Source organism: Callithrix jacchus, chromosome 7 (assembly GCF_049354715.1).
Source record: "Callithrix jacchus isolate 240 chromosome 7, calJac240_pri, whole genome shotgun sequence".
In the NCBI taxonomy this organism is placed as follows: Eukaryota; Metazoa; Chordata; class Mammalia; order Primates; family Cebidae; genus Callithrix; species Callithrix jacchus.
In genome coordinates, this window is record NC_133508.1 from 6,203,405 (window position 1) to 6,226,645 (window position 23,241).

At 45.8% G+C, this 23,241-nt stretch overlaps 2 protein-coding genes across 6 annotated transcripts in view; one reads left to right on the top strand and one right to left on the bottom strand.

The window, feature by feature from the left end:
* Nucleotides 1–3,120, top strand: part of KIN (Kin17 DNA and RNA binding protein) — a 54,785-nt gene extending 51,665 nt beyond the window's left edge. Inside the window, exon 13 of the mRNA XM_017974048.5 lies at nt 2,843–3,120. Within this exon, the coding sequence (XP_017829537.1) occupies nt 2,843–2,917 (75 nt within the window). The 3' untranslated portion in view covers nt 2,918–3,120. The remainder of the gene's footprint in view (nt 1–2,842) is intronic.
* Nucleotides 1–23,241, bottom strand: part of ITIH2 (inter-alpha-trypsin inhibitor heavy chain 2) — a 50,099-nt gene that overhangs the window by 24,092 nt on the left and 2,766 nt on the right. For 2 of the 5 annotated variants that reach the window (XM_078329328.1, XM_078329329.1), the window contains exons 3-10: nt 18,703–18,740; nt 17,337–17,411; nt 14,652–14,684; nt 12,461–12,630; nt 7,950–8,054; nt 5,789–5,951; nt 2,629–2,736; nt 1,818–1,946 (exon numbers count right to left, since the gene is read on the bottom strand). In XM_078329328.1, the coding sequence (XP_078185454.1) occupies nt 1,818–1,946; nt 2,629–2,736; nt 5,789–5,951; nt 7,950–8,054; nt 12,461–12,570 (615 nt within the window). In that variant the 5' untranslated portion in view covers nt 12,571–12,630; nt 14,652–14,684; nt 17,337–17,411; nt 18,703–18,740. Of the gene's footprint in view, nt 1–1,817; nt 1,947–2,628; nt 2,737–5,788; nt 5,952–7,949; nt 8,055–12,460; nt 12,631–14,651; nt 14,685–16,093; nt 16,301–17,336; nt 17,412–18,702; nt 18,865–23,241 lie in introns of those variants that run through there. The other 3 variants (XM_008999901.5, XM_002750030.7, XM_078329327.1) reach the window with 2 other exon arrangements.

Here is a 23,241-nt window from a genome sequence, read left to right on the forward strand (position 1 = left end):
TCCACTCCACTCCATGCCATGCCACTCCACTCCACTCTGCTCTACTCCACTCCACTCCATGCCCCACAGCTCCATGCCACTTCACTCCATGCCATGCCACTCTGCTCTGCTCCATGCCACTCCACTCCACTCCATGCCATGCCACTCCACTCCACTCTGCTCTACTCCACTCCACTCCATGCCCCACAGCTCCATGCCACTTCACTCCATGCCATGCCACTCTGCTCTGCTCCATGCCACTCCACTCCACTCCATGCCATGCCACTCCACTCCACTCTGCTCTGCTCTACTCCACTCCCCTCCATGCCCCACAGCTCCATGCCACTTCACTCCATGCCATGCCACTCTGCTCTGCTCCATGCCACTCCACTCCACTCCATGCCATGCCACTCCACTCCACTCTGCTCTACTCCACTCCACTCCATGCCCCACAGCTCCATGCCACTTCACTCCATGCCATGCCACTCTGCTCTGCTCCATGCCGCTCCACTCCACTCCATGCCATGCCACTCCACTCCACTCTGCTCTGCTCTACTCCACTCCACTCCATGCCCCACAGCTCCATGCCACTTCACTCCATGCCATGCCACTCTGCTCTGCTCCGTGCTGCTCCACTCCACTCCATGCCATGCCATGCCACACTACTCCATGTCACCCAGTCTTTACAGAGAGCCCCTGTTCCAGGCGCCCTGCTAGCCAGTGGTGAACCAGGCAGAGCCCCCACCCTCAGGAGGCTCAGGGCCAGCAGAGGATAAGGGTAAGTGGAGGCAATGTGCAGCACAGCGTGTTGATCACCATGATTAGGAAGTAAAAGGCTTGGCAAGAGCCAGCTGTGCATCTTACGCACACAGGGAACGCTTCTCTAGGAAACAGCATCTCCACTGCAACCTGAGGATGAGCTCAGGCTTAGCCGTCCTCCTGAGAGCTGGGCCAGGTTGAGGGGGTGGGGAATGGGGAAGAGCGTTCCTGACAGCGCAGCTCCAGAGATGAGAGAACATGGCATACTTGGGGCTTTGTACATGGTTCAACAAGATGGGGACGTAGAATCCAATCATTCAGGGAACCAGGTGGAGAATCAGCAGGACAGGTCACGAAGGATGTGTATGGGCCACTTTAGAAACTTTGGATTTTTCTGGAAGTTAATGAAAGGCTGCCCCAGCTGTACTCCTGACTACTCTGTCTTCTGCTGCAGGCTTAACAACTGGCTCAGCTAATTCTCTTTCCACTGCTCTTTGGCTGCCTCTCTCCAGGACACCAGTGTCCAGGTGCAGGGTCTGTGCTCTGCTCGCTGTCCCTAGAGAGACTCTTGGAGTTTGGGGTACGTTCTAAGGGTCTGTACCTTAGTACAAGGAAAGGGAGACACACATCTAAGGCATGACCAAAGGGGAAGGGAAACTTTTCCAGAAACCTCACGATAAACCTTCACCCTGAAATTTACCACTGGCTCTGTATCTTTCCGGGCTGTAGGTGTGCCTTCTTCCTCACCCTGTAATCTCTGTGCTTTCTTCGATTGTCTAATTGCAAAGGACCTTGGGAGCCTATTTAAAATTCCTGTTCTGTAATTTTCCATTGCTCTTCACACAAGGCCCAGGAATCCCCTCCTGGGACAGGAGCGTGAGACCTGATGATGTTCTACTCAGTTTTCAAGACACAAACGATAATGCTTAGTGATATATTTAAAGAATATGATTCTAGTCTCTTCTCGGCAGCTAGAAACACTTGCCCTTTCGGCTGGAAACCACCAACATGCCTGGGAGTTTTTTCAAAAAGGAGCAGCTCTTTGGCATGAGCTTCAACCAGAGACAGTCTGCACCCACCTCCAGTTCACCAGCCTTCTCTTCTCTGCTCACGTCATACAGCACCACCAGTTCCCCGTCTACCGCAGTCTCCCGGCAGTTGGGGCATATTCTCTGCTGTGCTACTGTGGGCTTGAAGGAGACGTGAGCCTGGAAAGAACAGCGGTGTCAGGGCCTCTGCCTCTAGCTCCTTCCCAGTGAGAGTTTGGCACAGCCCCTTCTTGAGGACACAGGGCAGAGGAGCAGCCCAGGGGACGTTCTGCATCCCGGCCATATCAGTGGGCCCATTACTGATGGGAAGGACAAGCCAGGTCTTTTGCAGGGAGCGCCTCCAGCCTGCCGTGCTGGTTGTGACATTTCAGGCCTTTTTAGAGGAAAGCCAATGAATTTCCTGCATCCCCGATAGAAGGGCCAACTGCCCGCTTTGGAAAGAGTTTGTGAACTGTTCTAATGTCCTTAGAGGAGTCTGTCCTCAGAGGAGTCACAGTTTGTTATCATGGGCCATTGAGGCAGAGAGAGCTGAATGTTTCTTGCTAGGGTTAATGAATGAAAATCCACCATATAGGATGTGAAAGATGTCCTTTAGCTACTGCTCAAGTAGGTGACTTAGGGACAAAAAGGGACACTCTGGTCAAAACAGAAGGAAACCCTTGGGAGTGTTGATCTGTGTATCCTGGGGAGACCCTAGACTCTGCTGGGGGATCACCATTTCTTCAGACAGTGCCCTCAGCTCAACACCAGCCTGCATTTCTATTCCCCAGAGCACAGGAGGAGAGCAGAACCCATGAGCCAGGCGCCCATGGATCCCTGGCAATGCGTAGGGCTAGGGTACCTTCTGTTGTCCTTTAGAAATGACTGGAACACCATCGAAATGGCCTTCAAATGTGTCAGCAACATGAAGAAATCTCATTCCCTGAGGTTCCACAACCCACACGTCTACCTAGAGATGTGAGAGAAAAATACCCAAAGCATTACGAGTCTTTAAAGTCTTTTCAAGCAAGAAGTAAAATTACAGATGAGTCCTCTGATGCTTTTCTCCTCCACAGGCTTTCCCAGCACAGCTCCGTGATCTCCCCTGCAGGATCTGGAAGTTCCCTGTGACGGGATTCATCTCACCATGAAGGCTTAACCCCCTTCTGCCAACTCAGAAGTCCCCTTCTACTGCCTGGCTCCCCCAGGAGTCAATTCCCCCTCTTCATTCTATTCTAGTCCTTTTATTTATAAGAGCATTTGCATTGTTGGGGGGGGGGAAGAAGAAAAGTCATTGTTACATAGTACTGCATTTGCTCTGTAGACCTGTCAAAAAGAGACCATTTCCCCCAAATCTTGGGTCCTTTTGTTTCTTCTCTGTCTTCCTGCTTTGAACAGAGTCACCTGGGGAAGCCTCCTTTGCTAATCCTTGACGAAACCATAGTCAGAGCTGCCATTTTTTTCTTTTTAAAATTTTATTCTCTGATTTGTTTATTTCTATTTTCAGGTATTTATTTTGAAAAATTTCTATAAATTTAAAGAGTACAAATGCAGTTTGGTTTCATGACTATATTGCACAGGGTGAAGTCTAGGCTTTTAGTGAAACCACCACCCAAGTAATGTACCTTGCACCCATTAATAATTTCTCATTCCTCACCCTATTCCCGCCCTCCCACAATTCCAAATCTCCCCACTCCCGCCCCCAACACTTCCGAGCCTCTAACACCTACCACTCCACACATTATTTAGCTACCTCTAACAAGTGAGAACACATGGTATTTGACTTTCTGTTTCTGAGTTACTTCGCTGCTATTTTTTCTTTTCGAGGCAGGGTCTCATTTTGTCACCCAGCCTGGAGTGCAGTGGCATGATCACAGCTAACCGTAGTCTCAACCGTTTTGGCTCAAGCTATCCTCTTGCCTCAGCCTCCCAAGTAGGTGGGACTACAGGGGTGTACCACCATGCCTGGCTAATTTACGTATTCATATTTTCAGGAGAGATGAGGTCTGTGTCACCCAGGCTGTCACTCAGTTCTTATTAATATTGTTGTTATTGACAATCTCCACGATTGTCTCATTCTAGGCGTGGATGCTAATCACATCTAACCGTTATTTCACATTATTTACCACGGGATTCACAGCACTGAGCAAGAGAATGTGGGTGACTGACACCCATCCATCATCACTACTGGAAAAACACCCAGCATCACATACTTAGCTGTACATCTTGGCCAAGTCATCTGCCCTGGCGTGGAGCCACATTTGCCTGGGGGAAGGGCGTCTTTGATCAATTCCTGCAAAAGCACAGTCTGTGGGAGGAGTGGCCCAGAAAGGAACTCAACAGCATAGAGTCTGGCAGTGAAGTGATGCCAAACAGCGGGCGTTATTTACCAGCCGTGCAGCTTTCCAAATGGGAATTAGTTTCATCATGATTCATTCATTCCCTTTCATCTCCTGTGTCTCCAGGCAATTCACAACCTGTATGCATGCTGGCCCGTGTACCCTCGTAGGTTTTCTCTTGCCTAGCTCTGCCTCTAACACTAAATGCTCATATGATGTCACAAAGATTTGAACAAAGAAAAGAGAAGTTTAGTCTTTACAGCAAGAGATGGAGAGGACAGCAGAGGTGAGTTCAGATGGTCAGCAATGCAGTGGCTGCCCTAGGCACCCACTGCGGTGATGATGGCTGGGATGGCGGGGAGACAACCCACTTAACCTTCGAGTGCCTGTCATTGCCACATATTACAGGAACAGGAAACCCAATACTGCATGTTATCGCTTCTAAGTGCAAGCTGAACACTGAGGACACATGGACACAAAGAAGGGAGCAATTGACACCACGGCCTTCTCGAGGGTGAGGGAGGGAGGAGAGTAAGGACTGGAAACCACCTCTCAGGTACTGTGCTCATTACCTGGGTGGTGAAATAATCTGTACACCAAACCCCCGTGATGTGGAGTGGAGTTGACCTATATAACAAACCTGCACATGTGCCCCTGAACTTAAAATAAAAGTTAAAAAAAAGAACTGAGAAATGAAAGTCTGTATAGTATTTTTTTTTTTTTTTTTTGAGACAAAGGCTTGCTCTGTCACCCAGGCTAAAATGCAGTGGCATGATCTCCGTTCACTGCAGCCTCCACCTCCCAGGTTCAAGCAATTCTCCTGCCTCAGCCCCTGGAGTAGCTGGGATTACAGGTGCCCACCACCAAGCCTGGCTAATTTTTGTATTTTTAGTAGAGACAGGATTTCACCATGTTGGCCGGGATGGTCTCGATCTCCTGACCTTGTGATCTGCCCACCTCAGTCTCCCAAGATGTTGGGATTACAGGCATGAGCCACTGCACCCAGCTACAGTACTCTTTTCATAGATGAGGCGGTGGAGACTCAAGATAACTTGTTCTTGGAGATTAGTGTCTTGGGTTGAATGGTGGCCTCCCCATAAAGATATGTCCAACCCCTGCAATCTGTGAACGTGAATGAAGAGTCCTTGCAGATGTAGTTAAGGATCTTGAGTTGAGATCATCCTACACTGCCTGGTGGACCCCAATCTAATCATTGTTCTTGTGAGAGAAAGGCAGAGGGGCATTTGAGATGCTCAGAGGAGGAGAGGGACCACCGAAGAAGAGATTGGAGTGACCTGACAAGGCCACAAGCCAAGGAATGCCAGCAGCTGCCAGACAACAGAAAAGGCAAGGAACGGAGCCTGCAGTGACAGTGACAGACACCTTGACTTCAGACTTCCGTGAGAGAATCCATTTGTGTTGTGTTAAGCTGTGCCATGCGCTGTCACTTGTCATAGCAGACCTTGGAAACCACCATCATACGGCTGCTAAGGAGATTGAGAGCTGTAAGGAGGTGATGTGGCTGACTCCAAACCCACCATGTTTCAACACATCCCACTGTCTGTCTCGCAGAGTTGAGTGGCATCCAACAGCACACGTGGCGGTGACAAGCAGAACGCATAAATCAGGGTCAGGGACTCTCAGAGGTCAGTGTCACTGCCCACCCTACAGATCCATGCTTACTTCCAAGTGTTTGGCCAGCCGTCCGGGCTGCAGATAGATCCTGTGTTCGTAGGAGCCCAGCTTCCTCCACTTCGCCTCCTGGTAGTGAAGCTCGAACTCCACCTTTGCTCCTGGGAGGACATTGACTTCTGTTCTGAAGTTTTCCATGTCAAGAGCCCTGCTCCTGAAGGTGAAAACCCCCAACAAAGGTCAACAGATACATGATTGAATGGCAAGACCCGGAATCTAGGCAGAGGGTGTGTAGACTTTCCTGGATGATCAGCCCTGCTCAGTAGTTCACAAACGTGAACAGTAGGCACACTAGACATAAGTGCAGCTTCTAGATCAGTTGAATCCCAGCAAGAGCTTCAGTCTCCTCTCCTGCCTGATCTCCTGCTCCCAGAGCTTCTTACCGACTTGAGTGTTGTCTGTAAAAAGCATCCAGGGATTGGCCCCTATCCTGGGCCAGGAACTTCACATCTATCATCACTGAGACAGCACGTCTGCCAGATGGAGATCATTACCCTGCCTTTTCTGATGATAAAACGTTAGGCTTGTAGAGGACTGGTCACCTGCTCAAGACCCTAGACCCAGTCCACTGTGGGACCAGGACTCAAACCCAAGGTTGGAGGGTTTGAAGACAGCACACTCTTCCTACACTGCATTTCCGGCTCACTGGAGGAGTTCTTGATATTTTTGAAGGTCTTCAAACAGAAAAACTTTATTATTGCATCAAATTGAGTATGTTTCTCTCTCTCTCTCTTTTTTTGAGCTGGAGTCTTGCTCTGCTGCTAGGCTGGAGTGCAGTGGTATGATCTCAGCTCGCTACAACCTCTGCCTCCAGGGTTCAAGCAATTCTCCTACCTCAGCCTCCTTAGTAACTGGGATTACAGGCTTTTGCCACCATGCCCGGCTGATTTTCATATTTTCAGTTGAGCCAGGGTTTCACCATGTTGGCCAGGCCGGTCTCAAACTTCTGGCCTCAGCTGATTCACCCACCTCGGCCTCTTAAAGTGTTGGGATTACAGGTGTGAGCCAACGTGCCTGGCCTGAGTATGGTTCTCTATCATAAGGCCTTATTTTAGTCACATACATATTGAGTTCAATGTGATCATTGATTTTGAGGTGTTTATGGTTTCCAAGAAAAAACAGCAGAATTATCAAGTTAGGGTGATTCCAGTGTTAGAATAAACAAGGAATAATTTTTAAAAGTGAAATAAGTAAATAGGTGGCTAACACCTGTAGTCCCAGCACTTTGAGAGGCTGAGGCAGGTGGATCACCTGAGGCCAGGAGTTTGAGACCAGCCTGACCAACACGGAGAAACCCCATCTCTACTAAAATACAAAATTAACCAGATGTGGTGGCGCATGCATATAATCCCCGCTACTCAGGAGGCTGAGGCAGGAGAATCCCTTGAACCCAGGAGGCAGAGGTTGCGGTGAACCGAGATTGTGCCAGTGCACTCCAGCCTGGGCAACAAGAGTGAAACTCCATCTCAAAGAAACAAGACTACCAAAAAAAAAAAAAAAAAAAAAAAAACAATCCAAACAAAAACCCTATCACAGCCCAGCATGGTGGCTTAAGCTTCTATTCCTAGGACTTTGGGAGGCTGACGTGGCAGTGGTATGATCTCAGCTCGCTACAACCTCTGCCTCCCACTTAAAGCTAGCCTAGACAACGAAGAAAGGCCTTATCTCTACAAAAGGTAAGAAAATTAGCCAGGCCAGGTGGTGCACCCTAAGTCACAGCTGAGTGCTTGAGGCCAGGAGTTCAAGGTCGTAGTGAGCCAGGATCACACCACTGCATTCTGGCCTGGGCAAAAAGGTAAGACCCCAGCTCAAAAGAAAAAAAAAGGCAGAATAAATCATAAAGGCAAATTTCAAACTTTCCTTCCTCTCTTCACTCTTTAGAAAAATCAGCGTTTATTTACAGAACATCCATCTACCTGCAAGATAAGTGGTGTAAGTACAACAAACCTGCCATCACCCAAAACCCATTGGTTGAAGAGGGACCTTTAGGCAAATAGAAACTTCGTTGCCTAATTCTACCATCTGACCCCACGAGTTTGCCATTGGCTCAGGTGCTGTGCCTTTCTGGAGGCTGGTTTGCTGCCGTGGGAAGGAAACAGGAGAGGAAGCCCCCGTGGAGACGCAAGGGAAGCCCTGCCCACCCAGGCCTTACCTCACCAAGCCAGCCGTCTTGCCTTTTGCTCTGGCCTGTGCGTAGAGAGCTCGGCCCACAGTTTTCTCCTTAATAGAACTCCTAAATGTTGTGCCATCCACAGTCCTAGAAAATGACAGAAGGCAACCAGTTGGTCAGAATAGGAATCTTTTTTTTTTTTTTTCTCAAGGCAGGGTGTTGTTCTGTGCCCAGGCTGGAGTGCAGTGGTGCGATCTTGGCTCACCACAAACTCTGCCTCCTGGGTTCAAGTGATTCTCCTGCCTCAGCCTCCTGAGTAGCTGGGATTACAGGTGCGCACCACCACACCCAGCTAATTTTTTGTACTTCTTAGTAGCAATGGGATTTCACTATGTTGGCCAGGCTGGTCTTGAACTGCTGACCTGGTGATCCGCCTGCCTTGGCCTCCCAAAGTGTTGGGATTACAGGTGTGAGCCACCACGCCAGGCCCAGAATAGTGATTATCAAAACAAACAAGAGCAAGCAAACAACCCAACAAGGCTGATTTAATGAATGAGGGCAGTGATCATTTCATGTCTATAAGAATAAGAAGGGAGGCATTTGACTCATCCATAGACAGGACTTCCTTTATTGGACAGTGTGACTTGAGAGGGGTTAGGTAGGCTTCCATCCAAAAACCTTTCCCTCGTGTACTGTTGTTTGCCTTTAGATTTTTCCTCATTTTTGAATTTCATCTTTTAGATTAAGCATGGTTCTCTTTGTATATTCCCTTCGAATGACAAATGTTACTAGGAGAGGTGACTGATAAATTCCGAGTTATCTCGTTACTTTTGGTTCATCAGGTCATTCTACGAGTTAAGAATTTGGCATAGCTGTCTGGGTGCAGTGGCTCACGCCTGTAATCCCAGCACTTTGGGAGGCTGAGGTGGGGAGATCATGAGATCAGGAGTTCGAGATCAGCCTGGCCAATATGGTGAAACCCTGTTTCTGCTAAAAATACAACAAAAAAATTAGCTAGGCATGGTGGTGTGCCTGTAGTCCCAGCTACTCAGGAGGCTGAGGCAGAAGAATCACTTGAACCCAGGAGGCAGAGGTTGCAATGAGCTAAGATCTCACCACTGCACTCCAGGCTGGGGAAAGAGTGAGACTCCATCTCAAAGAAAAAAAAAAAAGAGAAGAAAAAGAATTTGGCATAATAGCTGTGGGGTGTGCAATGGACTGAATGTCACGTTCCCCCAAATGTGTATGTTGAACCTTACTTCCTAGTGCAATGGCATTAGGAGGTGGACATGAGGGCCTTTCCCTCAGGAATAGCAGTTGGTCCTCTCACAAAAGAGACTTCGAAGAGTTCTCTCATCTCTTTCCATCCTGACTGAACCAGGAAACGGGCCCTCACCAGACATGAAGTCTTCGGGCACCTTGATCTCGGACTTCCCAGCCTTCAGAACTGTGAGAAATCAATTTCTGCTGTTTATAAGCCGCCCATTTGATAGTACTAAGTTGTCGCAGCCAGAGCTGATGAAGACAGAATATTATGCGCCTCTGCCAGGGTGGAAAAGAATAAAGAAAAACGGGAAGGTGCTGGTGGGTCCCCTGCCGTGCTGGTGTTTATCTAGAAACCACTTCCCTCGGGGACCTCTGTCTTCTCTGTGCATCTCATCTCTCTGCATCTTACTTTTAGCTGGCTAGCACCTAATCCTTACCAGATAATGGTTGGTCAGAGCAGTAGAATCTGAAATTTTGGAAATAATGGGAACTTCTTGTACTCAAATGGGCAGTGTCTTTCCCAAGGAGCAATTTAGAAATGTGTGAAGTTTGGGTTGTTGAGATGACCCGGAAGTGCTGCCGGCATTTGTGGGAGGGCACCAAGAATGTCAGTCATTCTGGAATGTGAGGGACAGCTCCACTGAAGAATTTTCCTGCCCCAAATGCCAACAGCACATGTTGAGGCACACTTCTAGTTTGCCCCTTTGGGTGAGCGACATCGGACCCGGGAGACAGGCGACTCTTGCTCAAGGTCACACTTCTGGTTTGCCCCTTTGGGTGAGCGACATCGGACCCCGGGAGACAGGCGACTCTTGCTCAAGGTCACACTGCTGGTTAAGGCCATCACGTTTCTATCAGGTCATAACCAAGCCTCAAAGGCAAAAGAGTCTTTAGGATGAAGGAAATCACCTCCCGTGGAATATTCGGGATCTTGATAAAAAGGTAGAAGGGATACTTTGGCTGGTACATCAGTCTACACAGCTCATTTTAAATTCTTCTCTGGTCTTAAAAATTCAGCCCAAAACAGAGGGAGATCAAAGTAAATGCATGTTTCATGATTCTGTCCTTTGTACTTAAAATCTTCTATGTAATGAGATAGTGAAGAAAGAAAAGAATGAAGGATGGAATACTATGCAGCCATGAAAAGGAATGAGCTCAGGTTCTTTGCAGGGACATGGTTGGAGCTGAAAGTCATCATCCTCAGTAAACTAACACAGGAACAGAAAACCAAACATCACATGTTCTCACTCATAAGTGGGAGTTGAACAATGAGAACACATGGTCACAGGAATGGGAACAACACACACTGGGGCCTGTTGGGGGTGGGGTACAATAGAAGGGAGAGCATTAGAACAAATAGCTAACACATGCAGGGCTTAAAACCTAGATGGGGCTGATAGGAGTAGCAAACCAAAATGGTACATGTGTACCTATGCAACAAACCTGCACATCCTGCACTTGTTTCCTGGAACTTAAACTAAAAAAAAAAAAAAAAGAAGGAAGACAGAAGGAAGAGAGCCTACGAGAGTTCTGATCATGTGGTTTAAAAACAGAAATTTATTAAAATAGTTTTCAATATCATTTTTAGACATGGGGTCATCTAGCACCACTGCAGAAAAGCCTTTCCTTCTCCCTCTGTTTTTTTAGAAAAGGCAGACAGAAGAAGGGATACATTAAAGCCAGTTCAAAGGATAACAATCAAAGTGACGTGATGCCTTTTTCTGGCGGCTTGGTTTTGTTTAAAAAATAGAGTTCACATGACCTCCCCTTTCAACAGCCAGAGTGCATGGTGGCTGAACCCTTTACTATTCATCCACGATGACCGTTGCTTACCTTGGTGCATGAAAGACAAAAGTGGATGAGGCCCAGCATGGTGGTTCACGCCTATAATTCCAGCACTTTGGGAGGCCGAGGCAGGTGGATCACATGAGGTCAGGAGTTCGAGACCAGCTTGACCAACATGGAGAAACCCCGTCTCTACTAATAATACAAAATTAGCCAGGTGTGGTGGCTCACGCCTGCACTCCCAGCTACTTGGGAGGCTGAGGTAGGAGAATCACTTGAATCCAGGAGGCAGAATTTGCTGTGAGCTGAGACCATGCCATTGAACTCCAGCCTGGGCAACAAGAGTGAGTGAAACTCCATCTCAAAAAAAAAAAAAAAAAGTGGACGAGAAATAACTCAGCCTAACGTCTTCATAAAAATACGACCTAGGCTTTTCGCACGATTCTGTGCTGTGTTCTTGGCAACATAAGAGGGACACTGACTGCCCGGAATATACTCCGGGATGGCCGCCTTGATATTTGGACATAGACATCATTTCAATCACTTGAAGGAACACAGAATATTTAACTTTGATACACAAAGCCTCCAAGTGGATAACTGGCATTAACTGTTTGGAAAGTATTGGCGTTATTTAACATTTTTTTATTATGAAAAATTTCACACACATAGAAAATAGAGAGACTAATATGTGATGTCCATGAAGCCATCACCGATTTACACCATTATGAGGACTCAGCCAATCTTAACTGGTCTATACCCTCATGCTTCGTGCTTTCCACCTCAGTTGTTAAGAAGCTAAGCTCAAAAAAAAAAAAGAAGCTAAGCTCAGATGGCACATGGTTTCATCTGTGAGCACTTCAATATGTATTTTGTAGAGGACTTTAAAACAATTCTATGTGATTCTCTCTAGAGTCATTGGGTAGAAAGTGGAAAATGTTAATTAAGTGTAAGAAATGACTCTAACAGGCCGTCAACCGTTGAGTTAATTGCCTTGGGAAACAGTGAGTTTATCATTAAGCAAATCATCACACACTTGTCAGGGGTGTTACAGAGGAGGTCACGCCCTGGATAAGTGATTGGATTTAATCTGTGGTTCTCAACATTTTTTTTTCCCATAGAGAAACATACGGCAGATGACACGGACTGCTGTACATATGCTTTTATGTGGTTTCCTATAAGCCAGAGCAACCCAGTATATTTTTCTCTTCCCAAGAAAGTATATTAAAAAAAAGTAAGTGTGAGGTTGTTACCATAGAGATAGCCTTAAGTTTGCTTTTACTAATTAGAAATAAAAAGCAAATAATTCACAAAGTCTAATGCTTTAAACAGGATCAAATTATTGGGACCAACCTCACAATGACCCCTGACATCCAGATGGTCCACAGCTCTGGAGGTGAGAGCCATTGGGACAGTTGACCATGAAGGTTCATTCTAACTATGAGGGGTTTTGGTTCTGTGAGTGGAGAACACACAATTTCTGGCTCTACACAGAAGTTACTCACATGGAGAAGTTGGAAATGAAGGCTCCTTTGGGAATCTGAACATCAAACACGACATTCTGAGGCTGCGGGGAGTTGTTCACCAGTTTGCTCTGGATCATGGTGGTGGCCATCCGAGAAGTAATGGTGGACTGGACTTTATAGGTATAAAGAGTTACTTGATCAACCTCTTCCTGAAATTGGCAAGAAAGCATAACTGTACTAATCAAAAACCACACAGACCTTCATCAGATGCAGTGCATTTGATGTTAACAGCACGGCATTTTACTTGTTTTACAAGCAGAACAATTCCAGGGCATTGGTAAGGACAGAACTCGGGTGTTAAGCATTCCCCTAACTGCTTGGAACACCCAATGAGCAGAAATCTGCCTCCGTTTCAAGATACCTTGAGCTAAAAGGCATTGTCAGGCCTAGGAATCTATAAATAGTGATTTTTCAAAAATCATTAGACTGCAAGTAGAAAATGGTTACAGAAAGCCAGATTGGATTGAGGAAGTCCAGGAAATAGCTCCAAAGGTAGGACCACCAGCTGGGGAAGGGATACTAGACTGCGAGGTTGAAAGAGGACCCCGGTTGCATCTTCAATAAGGGGCAGACAGAGGTTCTGTGGGGTGGAAACCCATGTGTGACCTCCAGCAACCCTCCCTGCAGCTCTTGCCTATTAATTTTTAATAGACAAATTAAGATTGTATGTCTATTATCATTTCATCTGCAATCCTTTTCTTCTCCCCCAAACTAGGATGGGTGTAAGCAAAGGACTGTAAACAAGGCAGTCTTGCCTATTAATTTGTAATAGACAAATTAAGATTGTATGTCTATTATCATTTCATCTGCAATCCTTTTTTTCTCCCCCAAACTAGGATGGGTGTAAGCAAAGGACTGTAAACAAGGCAGTCTTGCCTATTAATTTGTAATAGACAAATTAAGATTGTATGTCTATTATCATTTCATCTGCAATCCTTTTCTTCTCCCCCAAACTAGGATGGGTGTAAGCAAAGGACATTGATCTTGGACAGGGCATTCCGATGCAGGTATCAGTCCAGCACTCTAGACCCCCTTGCCGGATCGCTACTGATTTAAAGCAGCTCCAGTATGAAGAATCTCATATATAAGTACGCTGCTCAAAGGCAAAGTCCTAGAATCCCACATCTTTCAAGAGGCACCCGAGAGCAGCAAGCTCCTTCAGGTCATGACAACTGTGGGACCCATCAGATTTTGTTTATTTCTCCAAAAGAATTTACTTATCTCAACACCAGGTCTCATTCCCCGCACTTTACAGTCCAACATTCAACCTTTCGACTCATTAACCATGCAGCTCACCTTAAGCTAAAATAAAATCCGGGCTAATTTACGTGTCCTCCTCTCCCTGAAGTGTGCACTTGTGCAGGTTTTCACCAGTTCAGGGCAGGAAGCACAACATGAGCCACTCCCTCAGGCTGGCTGTTTTCTTGCCACAGGAAGGTCTACGCTGAACATCTCAGGGAACTGGGCCATTTTGTGTTTAAGATTTCCTTCCCGTGGGCACTCTTTTATTCTCCAAAGCTGTCAGGCGTCATACTTTAAACCCAAATGGTGCCAGACTCGGTGGCTCACACCTGTGATATCAGCACTTTGGGAGGCCGAGGTAGACGGATCACCCGAGGTCAGAAGTTCAAGACCAGCCTGGCCCACATGGTGAAACCCTGTCTCTACTAAAAATACAGAAATTAGCTGGGTGTGGTGGTGAATGCCTGTCCCAGCTACTCAGGAGGCTGAGGCAGGAGAATTGCTTGAACCCGGATGTGGAGGTTGCAGTGAGCTGAGATTGCGCCATTGCACTTCAGCCTGGTTGACAAGAGCAAAACTCTTGCCTCAAAAAATAAACAAACAAATAAAAATAAATACATAAATCAAAATGGTTAAGTTGGAATAAATACATAAATTTACATAGTGGGATGGAGCCTATGCTATATGGCAAAACTCAAGAAGACAAAGAGAAGGGACCCTTCATTTCTTGGTGGCCTCTCTCCTGTCTGAAAAGACTGCACTCTTCAAAGCTGAATTTTAGAAACACTGCCAAACAGTTGGGCAAGGCAGTATTTTGAAAGTCAGGTAAATACTCCATGACAAAGATAAAAGAGACGCCCAGATTGATTTCCCAGCAATGGTTAACAGGAAAATCATTCAATCTATGACAGCATCGAAGTCAACTTACCAAGGTTTCTCCCGATTCTCCTGGAAGGCTCCTCTGTGAAAGGAAGTTAGAAAATCATTCTCCAACTATATGTCATTTACTACCTTGAGGGCCACAACCATTTCCTCAGTCAAAAAAAATTTTTTTTTAATTTTTCTTCAATACTGAGCTGTTACTCATTCGCTGGAGCTGAGACATAAATACTGAACATTCTTGAAAACTATTTTCCCACTGGTGAGATTCTCAACAGGTTTTGGTTGTCTGCATGTCATTCTTGGATATAATGCTAAAACAAATAACTTTTAAATAAAAATGGCTGACCAAATGCACCTTGGGTGGTGTATACCCCCTTGATGCTATTTGCTCCATTTTTTAATTCAGTTGAATGGAGACTTGGAAACTCCATTCTGCCATGAGGCTGTGGGCATGCTGTTCCCACCGTCTGCCCTGCTCCCACTAGGTTTCTCAACCCTCATATAGAGACTCTGACTCACCCCTCCAATCTCAGCTCCAGCAGAATTTCTCCAGTGAAAATCTCTCATGCCCCAAGACTAGGTCGGTCTCTTTTGCTAAGTGTTTTCACAGCAGCATATTCCTTCCTGCAGGGCTTGCTTCATAAAGATTCATTCTATTTGAGGGACTGACTAACGTCTGTCTATTTCTTTAAACTAAGCTACATAAAAGCAGGGATTTTCACGTATTCCCTCTACAATGTAACCCCAGAGCCAAGCACAGTGACTGGCGCCTAGAAAATCTATGATCTTAACCATGATGCCAGGAGATTATCCACACCCTTGACTGTCCTGCGTACATAGACAGAGGCGATTCCGTCGCCTTTGAAAGTGAGTGGCTTAAGAGTGGTGGGTGAACACGTAATGTCTGGTGAGCTGTTAATAATAGGTCCGAGAGGGCTGGGTACAGGGGCTCACGCCTGCAATCCCAGCACTTTGGGAGGCTGAGGTGGGTGGATCACCTGAGGTCCGGAGTTCTAGACCAGCCTGACCAACATGAAGAAACCCCATCTCTACCTAAAATACAAAATTAGCTAGGTGTGGTGGCACATGCCTGTAATCCCAGCTACTTGGGAGGCTGAGGCAGGAGAATTGCTTGAACCCGGGAGGTGGAGGTTGTGGTGAGCTGAGATCATGCCATTGCACGCCAGCCTGGGCAACAAGAGCAAAACTCCACCTCAAAAAAAAAAAAAAAAAAAGGTCCAAGAAAACAGGTGTTGGATATAAGCTCAGCTTGCCTGATTTGGGACAATCCGAGGTTCCAGTGGGTGCTGCGTGACATGGTGAGGTCAGTGGTGACCTCTTCTCATAGACTTCTTGAATGAATCCTCAATGACGAATTTTTCTGTCTTGTGGCTAAATAAGTTGTGACATGAAGTCTTGCTTATTGGGTTTTAATATTATTTGGTGTCCAAAAACCCCCTGGATTTTCAGAAAGTCAAAAGTTCATACCCATACAGAATAAAGCATTGATCAGCTTGGTGTTTGCTGCTTCTGTAAACACCTCCTTTCTCAGCATGTGGGCTCCACTGGGAAGAAGCCAAACCTTTCCTGGTGTTCTGGAAAACTCGGCCCATTAATTAGAAGGTTTTGTCTGTACTGCTGCTGGTGGTCTCCATGATTGCAACTTCCAATGTGGCCAGTTCTCCTTCTCAGGTGCTCTCAGTAAACAGAGGAAGGAGAATGTGAGGCTGCAGGGGGAAGTGTCTGTCATCGCTAAAATAAGAAGGCCTTCCTAACAGGAAATACTTCCTCAAGAGGCAGGAAATAACGTCAGAATCTTAAGTTTTGAAGAAAACAGCCGTGTATTCTTTTTTTAAAAAATGGAGTGGGAACGGGGTCTCTCTCTGCTGCCCAGGCTGGTGCAATCATACCTCACTGCAGCCTTTAACTCCTGGGCTCAAGCGATCCTCCATTTCAGCTTCTCAAGCAGCTAGGACTACAGGTGCATGCCATTACACCCAGCTAATACATATATTAACTGGGTGGTGGAGATAGGGCCTCGCTATGTTACCCAGGCTGGTTTGGAACTCCTGGCCTCAAGCGATCCTCCCTCCAAAAGTGCTGCAATTATAAGCAGGAGTCACTGTGCCTCGTCATGTATTCTTTAAGGTACTAAGTTGACCATTATGGTGTGAAGGGTGCTGAGAAGCTGTGTGAATTTCTCTGTTTATTTCTCCTGGGTGATCTTTCCACCAAAGTGTAAGACCAATGGACTCTTCTCTGCTAAAAAACAAGCTCTTAGGAAAATCCAGCTGGGTGCGGTGGCTCACGCCTATAATCTCAGCACTTGGGGAGGCCAAGGCGGGTGGATCACGAGGTCAAGAGATAGAGACCATCCTGGTCAACATGGTGAAACCCCGTCTTTACCAAAAACACAAAAATTAGCTGGGCATGGTGGCGTATGCCTATAGTCCCAGCTACTCTGGAGGCTGAGGCAGGAGAATTGCTTGAACCCAGGAGGCGGAGGTCGAGATGAGACGAGATCGCGCCATTGCACTCCAGCCTGGGTAACAAGAGTGAAACTCCGTGTCAAAAAAAAGAAAGAAAGAAAGAGAGAGAGAGAGAGAGAGAGAGAAAGAAAGAGAGAAAGAAAGAAAGAAAATCTAGCAGAAGGCATCTTAACACTTACCTTACTTCTTCCGAAATAATCTCTTTCATTTATTTTCGCTATTGGAAGTAAAGCTTACCATACCTGATATCTCTGGTTCTCTGCCACAAATTGAAATTTTCCTGGGGCCAGTTCCACCAGATCTTCATATTCTACAAACTTAAAAAAACGGGATTTTAATTTTTTTTAAGAGTGATACTTAAAAAAGTATCTAGAGCTAAAGAGATAGCTGGTGGTATTCATCATTTTGTATTCTTTTTCTACCTCTTGACAATCACAGTTTAGCATAAAATGAGTTCTTCAATATATTTCTATTTGCTGGTTACATCTCAGAGGTGTCCAAATGGAAGGTAACACCTTCACATTTGTTGGACGTGGAAATTCAGTTTTGAGTTTGCCCACAGGTGGTAAGACAGGGATCGAACAACCCGGTGATTCGGTGGGTGTCTGCGGAAGTATCTGGGTAGACCATGGAGGCATTTGCAGTGCCTGACTGGACAGACATAAACCATACATCTCCCCAAGTTAAAACTGTAGGTATTTTATAAAGGGAATGCCAGTTAGAAATGACTGAAAAAGCACAAACGCATTTGGATGTCTTGGCTTCAATCTGAGATTTCCAACACACTCTGGTGGCTTTTAAGTGTTGGAAAATCTGATAGTTTCAAGGCAGACAGAGTGATATTTTCCCTTTGTAAATGTGCCATCATATTCTCTGGTATTTTTGTAGTTAATCAAGTATTATAAGCCTTTGCATTTGCCAGGATATTCCTATAACACACTTTGCTTTTCTGGCATCAAAATAGCTCCTGTATGATTTTCAGAAACAGCCTTTTGGCCCAAGACTTTCCTTATGTTGGAGATGGCTGGGGGACCACTGTCGAGACCTACAACCCATGGGAATTATTCTTGTACTTTTCCATCCTGCTTGCCACCTTCCCCTTTAATAGGAATACTTAAAGGGCCCTTATTACAAATGTTGTTGTTCACTTAGGTGTGAAAATCAGTGTGCTTTGATAATGACTTTTCTTACACCCCCAGTAAAAGAGTGATAATATATCTTCGTCATCATAATAGCTAATAATTATTAAGCACTTACCCGTCCAGGTACTCTGCTAGATAGTTTACCCTGTGTCACTTAATTCTCAAAGCAAACTTTGGGTTAGGTCTATTCTTACCCCCATTTTTTAGGTGAGGAGTGAGTATCTGTGCTCCATAAATGCTATGCTCTGATGCCTGCCCACTGACCTTGACTTAATTCTGATGCAAAACCTGTTAATGCTTTAAAAGGTAAATAGACATTCCAGTAATTATAACAGTAAACCCTTGCACTCAGATGAATTTTATCGTAAGTTTCCGTTACACACAGAATAAGGCTATTGAATAGCAATTGCAGTCGCCTATTGACTGAGCATATGTACAGGACAAGGAGTGATCTGAAAGTACTTACCTCAGAAAGTCCATTTATGGGGATTTCGAAGCCTGGTACTTCAGAAAGAAAGAAGCAGATGAAAAAGCACGTGAGTCGTTTCATTTTGCTGGAGAGTTTTGCCAAGCTCCCCAAAGCAGATGGTCTGGGGAGGATATCACTTCTTCCTACTGAACCAAGTTCAAAGGAACATCAGAGTACAGTTCACTTTAAGAAAGAGAAAAAAAAGAGGAAAAAAACCTCTCTAACTTTGTTCAAAATTGGGACAAATATTTGTTCTGGAGCTCAAACTTGAGCTGTGTAGGTGGATCGAACACCCAGAGGTTATTCAAATAGCTAAGTCAGAAGCAGTTGCTCCGTGTGAGGGTAAGTCAGGGGCAGACAGATTGTGCATTTTTTTTTTTTTTGCTGATTTATATTCATCTTAAAATCAGAGAGACCTAAAGATAATTGTCATCCTTTCTAAAGGTCCAAGTGCAAAACTATTCCAAGAAACAAAATCCTTTGATCTAAATTGAAGTAGAAAAAATTTGGAAAAAGTGGGAGAAGACACAGAGTGGTTTTTCTGAGCGAGGAATTCACTGTGCATGTACCTCTCTCTGACTGATTACCTGTTACCTATACAGAACCAGGCAAGTTGCTGTGCAGGACACCAGGGCAGATCTTCAGTGAGGATGCTTCGTGAATGTCTTTGATTAAGGTAACACTGTTGGTCCTGCTGCCCGCTTCAGCTGGGCTCAGGTCAGTGGCAAATTGGTGCTCCCCAGTCTCAGAATTGGAGGAAGCCCAGGCTGGAAACAGACTACATTATCCCTTCTCATTCATGGTACAGGCATCATAATAATGTCAGCTAAAATTTACTGAGCCCTTCCTGGTGTCTGGCACTTCTATGTACTTATCTTTAAATTCTTTTTTTTCTTTCTTTTTCCTATTTATTTATTTTTACAGACAGTGTCTTACTCTGTTGCCTAGGCTGAAGGGCAGTAGCGGCATGCTCATAGCTCACTGCAACCTAGAACTCCTGGGCTCAAGCGATTCTCCTGCCTTAGCCTCCTGAGTAGCTGGGACTACAGGCATGTGCCACCACACACAGCTATTGTTGTTGTTGTTGTTGTTGTTTTTGGAGAGACAGGGTCTCACTACGTTGCCCAGGCTGGTCTTGAACTTCAGGCCTCAGGTGACCCTCCTGCCTGGCCTCCCATAGTGTTGAGATTACAGGTGTGAGCCACTGCACCTGCCTTTTATTTTTTAATCTATTGAAGAACCATATGAAGCGTGTTAAATCATTACTTGACCTCAAGTGATCCACCTGCCTTGGCCTCACAAAGTGTTGGAATTACAGGCATGAGCTACTGCGCTTGGCCTGATCCCAAAGTCTTAAAAACAAAAACAAAAAACAAACAAAATCAACAACAGCAATTTCTCTCTCTCAATGTTCAGAAGCACGACAGAGCAGGCTGTGTATTCAGGCTACTGGGTCTTGAACCTGAGATTTTTCTCCCCTTGCACTCCCCACCCCACTGCCAACCCCTCCCATCATGCCTGGGCAGCTGTGACATGGTGAATTGGAAATACTCACTGTTACTTAAATGCCTCTGATTTATAGGATGGAAATCACTGCTCTAAATGCCACAAGAATATTCATTTTCATGTATGTGAAAAACAGTAGGAAATCTACAAGAAAAAAAATTCTCCCAATATTTCATAATGTTTGAACAAAGAGATAACATTTAGTACTCACTGGGAATTTTGACGAATCTCAATAAACTTGAGATTCATCACTGAGTGTAAGTCATTGTGGCTTAGCTGACAGTATGACAGTAGCTGCCTCGCATTTGTAGCATGCAGCTCCAGCTCTGTCACTGTGAAAGGGCATGTTTGTAAAAGTCCAAAGTCAAAGCTGGATGAATTCACTGGAAAAAAGCTGTATTGGACCCTGACCTGCTTGTTTGGTGGGTCAGCTTGCGCATAACATGGAGCAGGTCAGTTTTCTACACATATTTGAGCTGTGATGCCCTCCTCCTGATTGCAAAGACATTTTGTTTTAGCTTCTTCAAGGATGGTCTGTTTGAATTTCCAAAGACAACCTTTGATTACCCCGCTACATCTTTTGCCCTCTCTAATTCAGAGGTGTGGTTTTTTTGTTTTTGTTTTTTAATAGAGACAGGGTCTTACTCTGTCACCAAGGCTGGAGTGCAGTGGTGCAGTCATGGCTCACTGCAGCCTTGACCTCTGGACTCACGCAATCCTCCCATCTCAGCCTCCCAAGTAGCTGAAACCACTGGCACACACCGCCACACCCAGCTAATTTGTGTGTGCGTGTGTGTGTATTTTGTAGAGATGAGGTTTCATCATGTTGCCCAGGCTTGTCTTGAACTCTTGGACTCAAGCAATCCACACATGTTGGCCTCCCAAAGTGTTGGGATTGCATGTGAGCCGGTGTGCCTGGCCAGGTATGGGTTTACATCATTTGGGGCCAGAAGATGAAGACATTTTAGAAGAAAAATACTTGAAACTGAACAGCAGTATCACAAGCCAGAAAAGGGAAGTTACAGAGCAGGGAGTGGACTCTTTCATTGGTTCTTAAGCCATGGAAACTTGACTTTGCTGTTGAGCATTTCAGTTTTTTCCTCTTCTGTTTTCCTTGCCTCTGAAGCTCAAATTCAAATCCATTGCCAGAGTAGAGAAATCAAGAGTAGAGCAGACATGTGACCAGCCACAATAGGTCAATTCCAGTCTAGCAGCTTTTGCTGTTCTTGCCAGGGTGTCTGGGTGTTTTCTGGTGAGGAAAGAGTCCCACCTGGAAGTGGTCTCACCATCACACAAGATACGGTGCTGATATTTCAGGTGCAGGATGGGAAGCACCTTCACATGAGTAACTGTGGCTCCCTCCAAGGTGTAAACAGGGCGAAGGGTGTGTTTGGATATCTGAGCCCCAGGGATGTGAGAGGTTATCTCGCTGAATCCTCTAGTTCAAAAGATGATGAAAGGCTCACAGTGGTTAAGTCATGTGGCCAAGAGAGGGCAAAAGATGTAGCAGAGGCCGGGCACGGTGGCTCACGCCTGTAATCCCAGCACTTTGGGAGGCCGAGGCAGGTGGATCACGAGGTCAAGAGATTGAGACCATCCTGGTCAACACGGTGAAACCCTGTCTCTACTAAAAATACAAAAAATTAGCTGGGCATAGTGGTGCGTGCCTGTAATCCCAGCTACTCAGGAGGCTGAGGCAGGAGAATTGCCTGAACCCGGGAGGCAGAGGTTGTGGTGAGCCAAGATCACGCCATTGCACTCCAGCCTGGGTAACAAGAGTGAAACTTCGTCCCCGCCCCCCCCACAAAAAAGATGTAGCAGAGTAATCAAGTGTCATCTTTGGAAATTAAAACAGACAATCCTTGAAGAAGCTGTAAGAAAACGTCTTTACAACCAGAAAGAAGACATCAGAGCTCAAATATGTGCAGAAAACAGATTTTCTCCAGGCTATATGTGCAGCCAGTCGTGCCTGGAGAAGTGGGAAGGGTCAAGATGCAGGGTCCAGATTGGTGGTGGCGATGGGACCTGGACTGAACAGCATGATTCGACAGCCTCCCTGTCAACCCCTTACCCAGTCTGCCCCTCTGACTAATGAGCTGTCTTCATGACTTTGGGAAAAAATCTCTGTGTGCCTCAATGTTCCCATCTGAAAGATGGGAATAATAAATAATACTCACCTATGAGCATGTATGAAGGACTTAGAGCAGTTTCTGGAACACATTGTGTTAACTAACTGCTAGTGACTACTAGCAGTGTTAAAACAGGTCAGCACAGTGGCTCACACCTGTAATCCCAACACTTTGGGAGGTCAAGTCAGGAGAATCACTTGAGGCCAGAAGTTTGAGACCTGGGCAACATAGCCTGACCTTGTCTCTACATTTTTTTTTTTTTTTTTTTTTTTTTTTGGAGACAGAGTCACTCTGTTGCTCAGGCTGGAGTGCAGTGGTGCCATGTCAACTCAATGCAGCCTCCGCCTCCCAGGTTCAAGCAATTCTCCTGCCTCAGCCTCCCGAGTAGCTAGGATTTCAGGCGCATGCCGCCACATCCAACTAATTTTTGTATTTTTAGTACAGACGGGATTTTGCCATGTTGGTCAGGCTGGTCTGGAACTCCTGACCTCAGGTGATCCACCCGCCCTGGCTTCCCAAAGTGCTGGGATTACAAGCATGAGCCACTGCACCCTGCCAAGACCTTCATAAGGGTCTCAGGAGGCAGCAGGAACCACACCATCTTCAGGCATAACATGTTGGGCTTGAGTCCAAGCCAGAGACATAGGCCAGTCCTCGTCAGATTTTGAGAGGCAGACTAATTTTTCAGCAGACCCAGGAGCTGGTAACACACACGTAACCCATAAACACTCCCCATATGTCATAGCTGGATACTTCCCTTGGATTTTAGAGCTTGCAAATGGCAAGGGGCCATTTACTGCCTAAAGAATTGGTGATGATACAGTGCTTGGTTGAACATTAAGTTGAACTAATTTTACTTCTCCTTGCTGTGCTGTTTCTAAACTGTCAGATCCAGATTCGA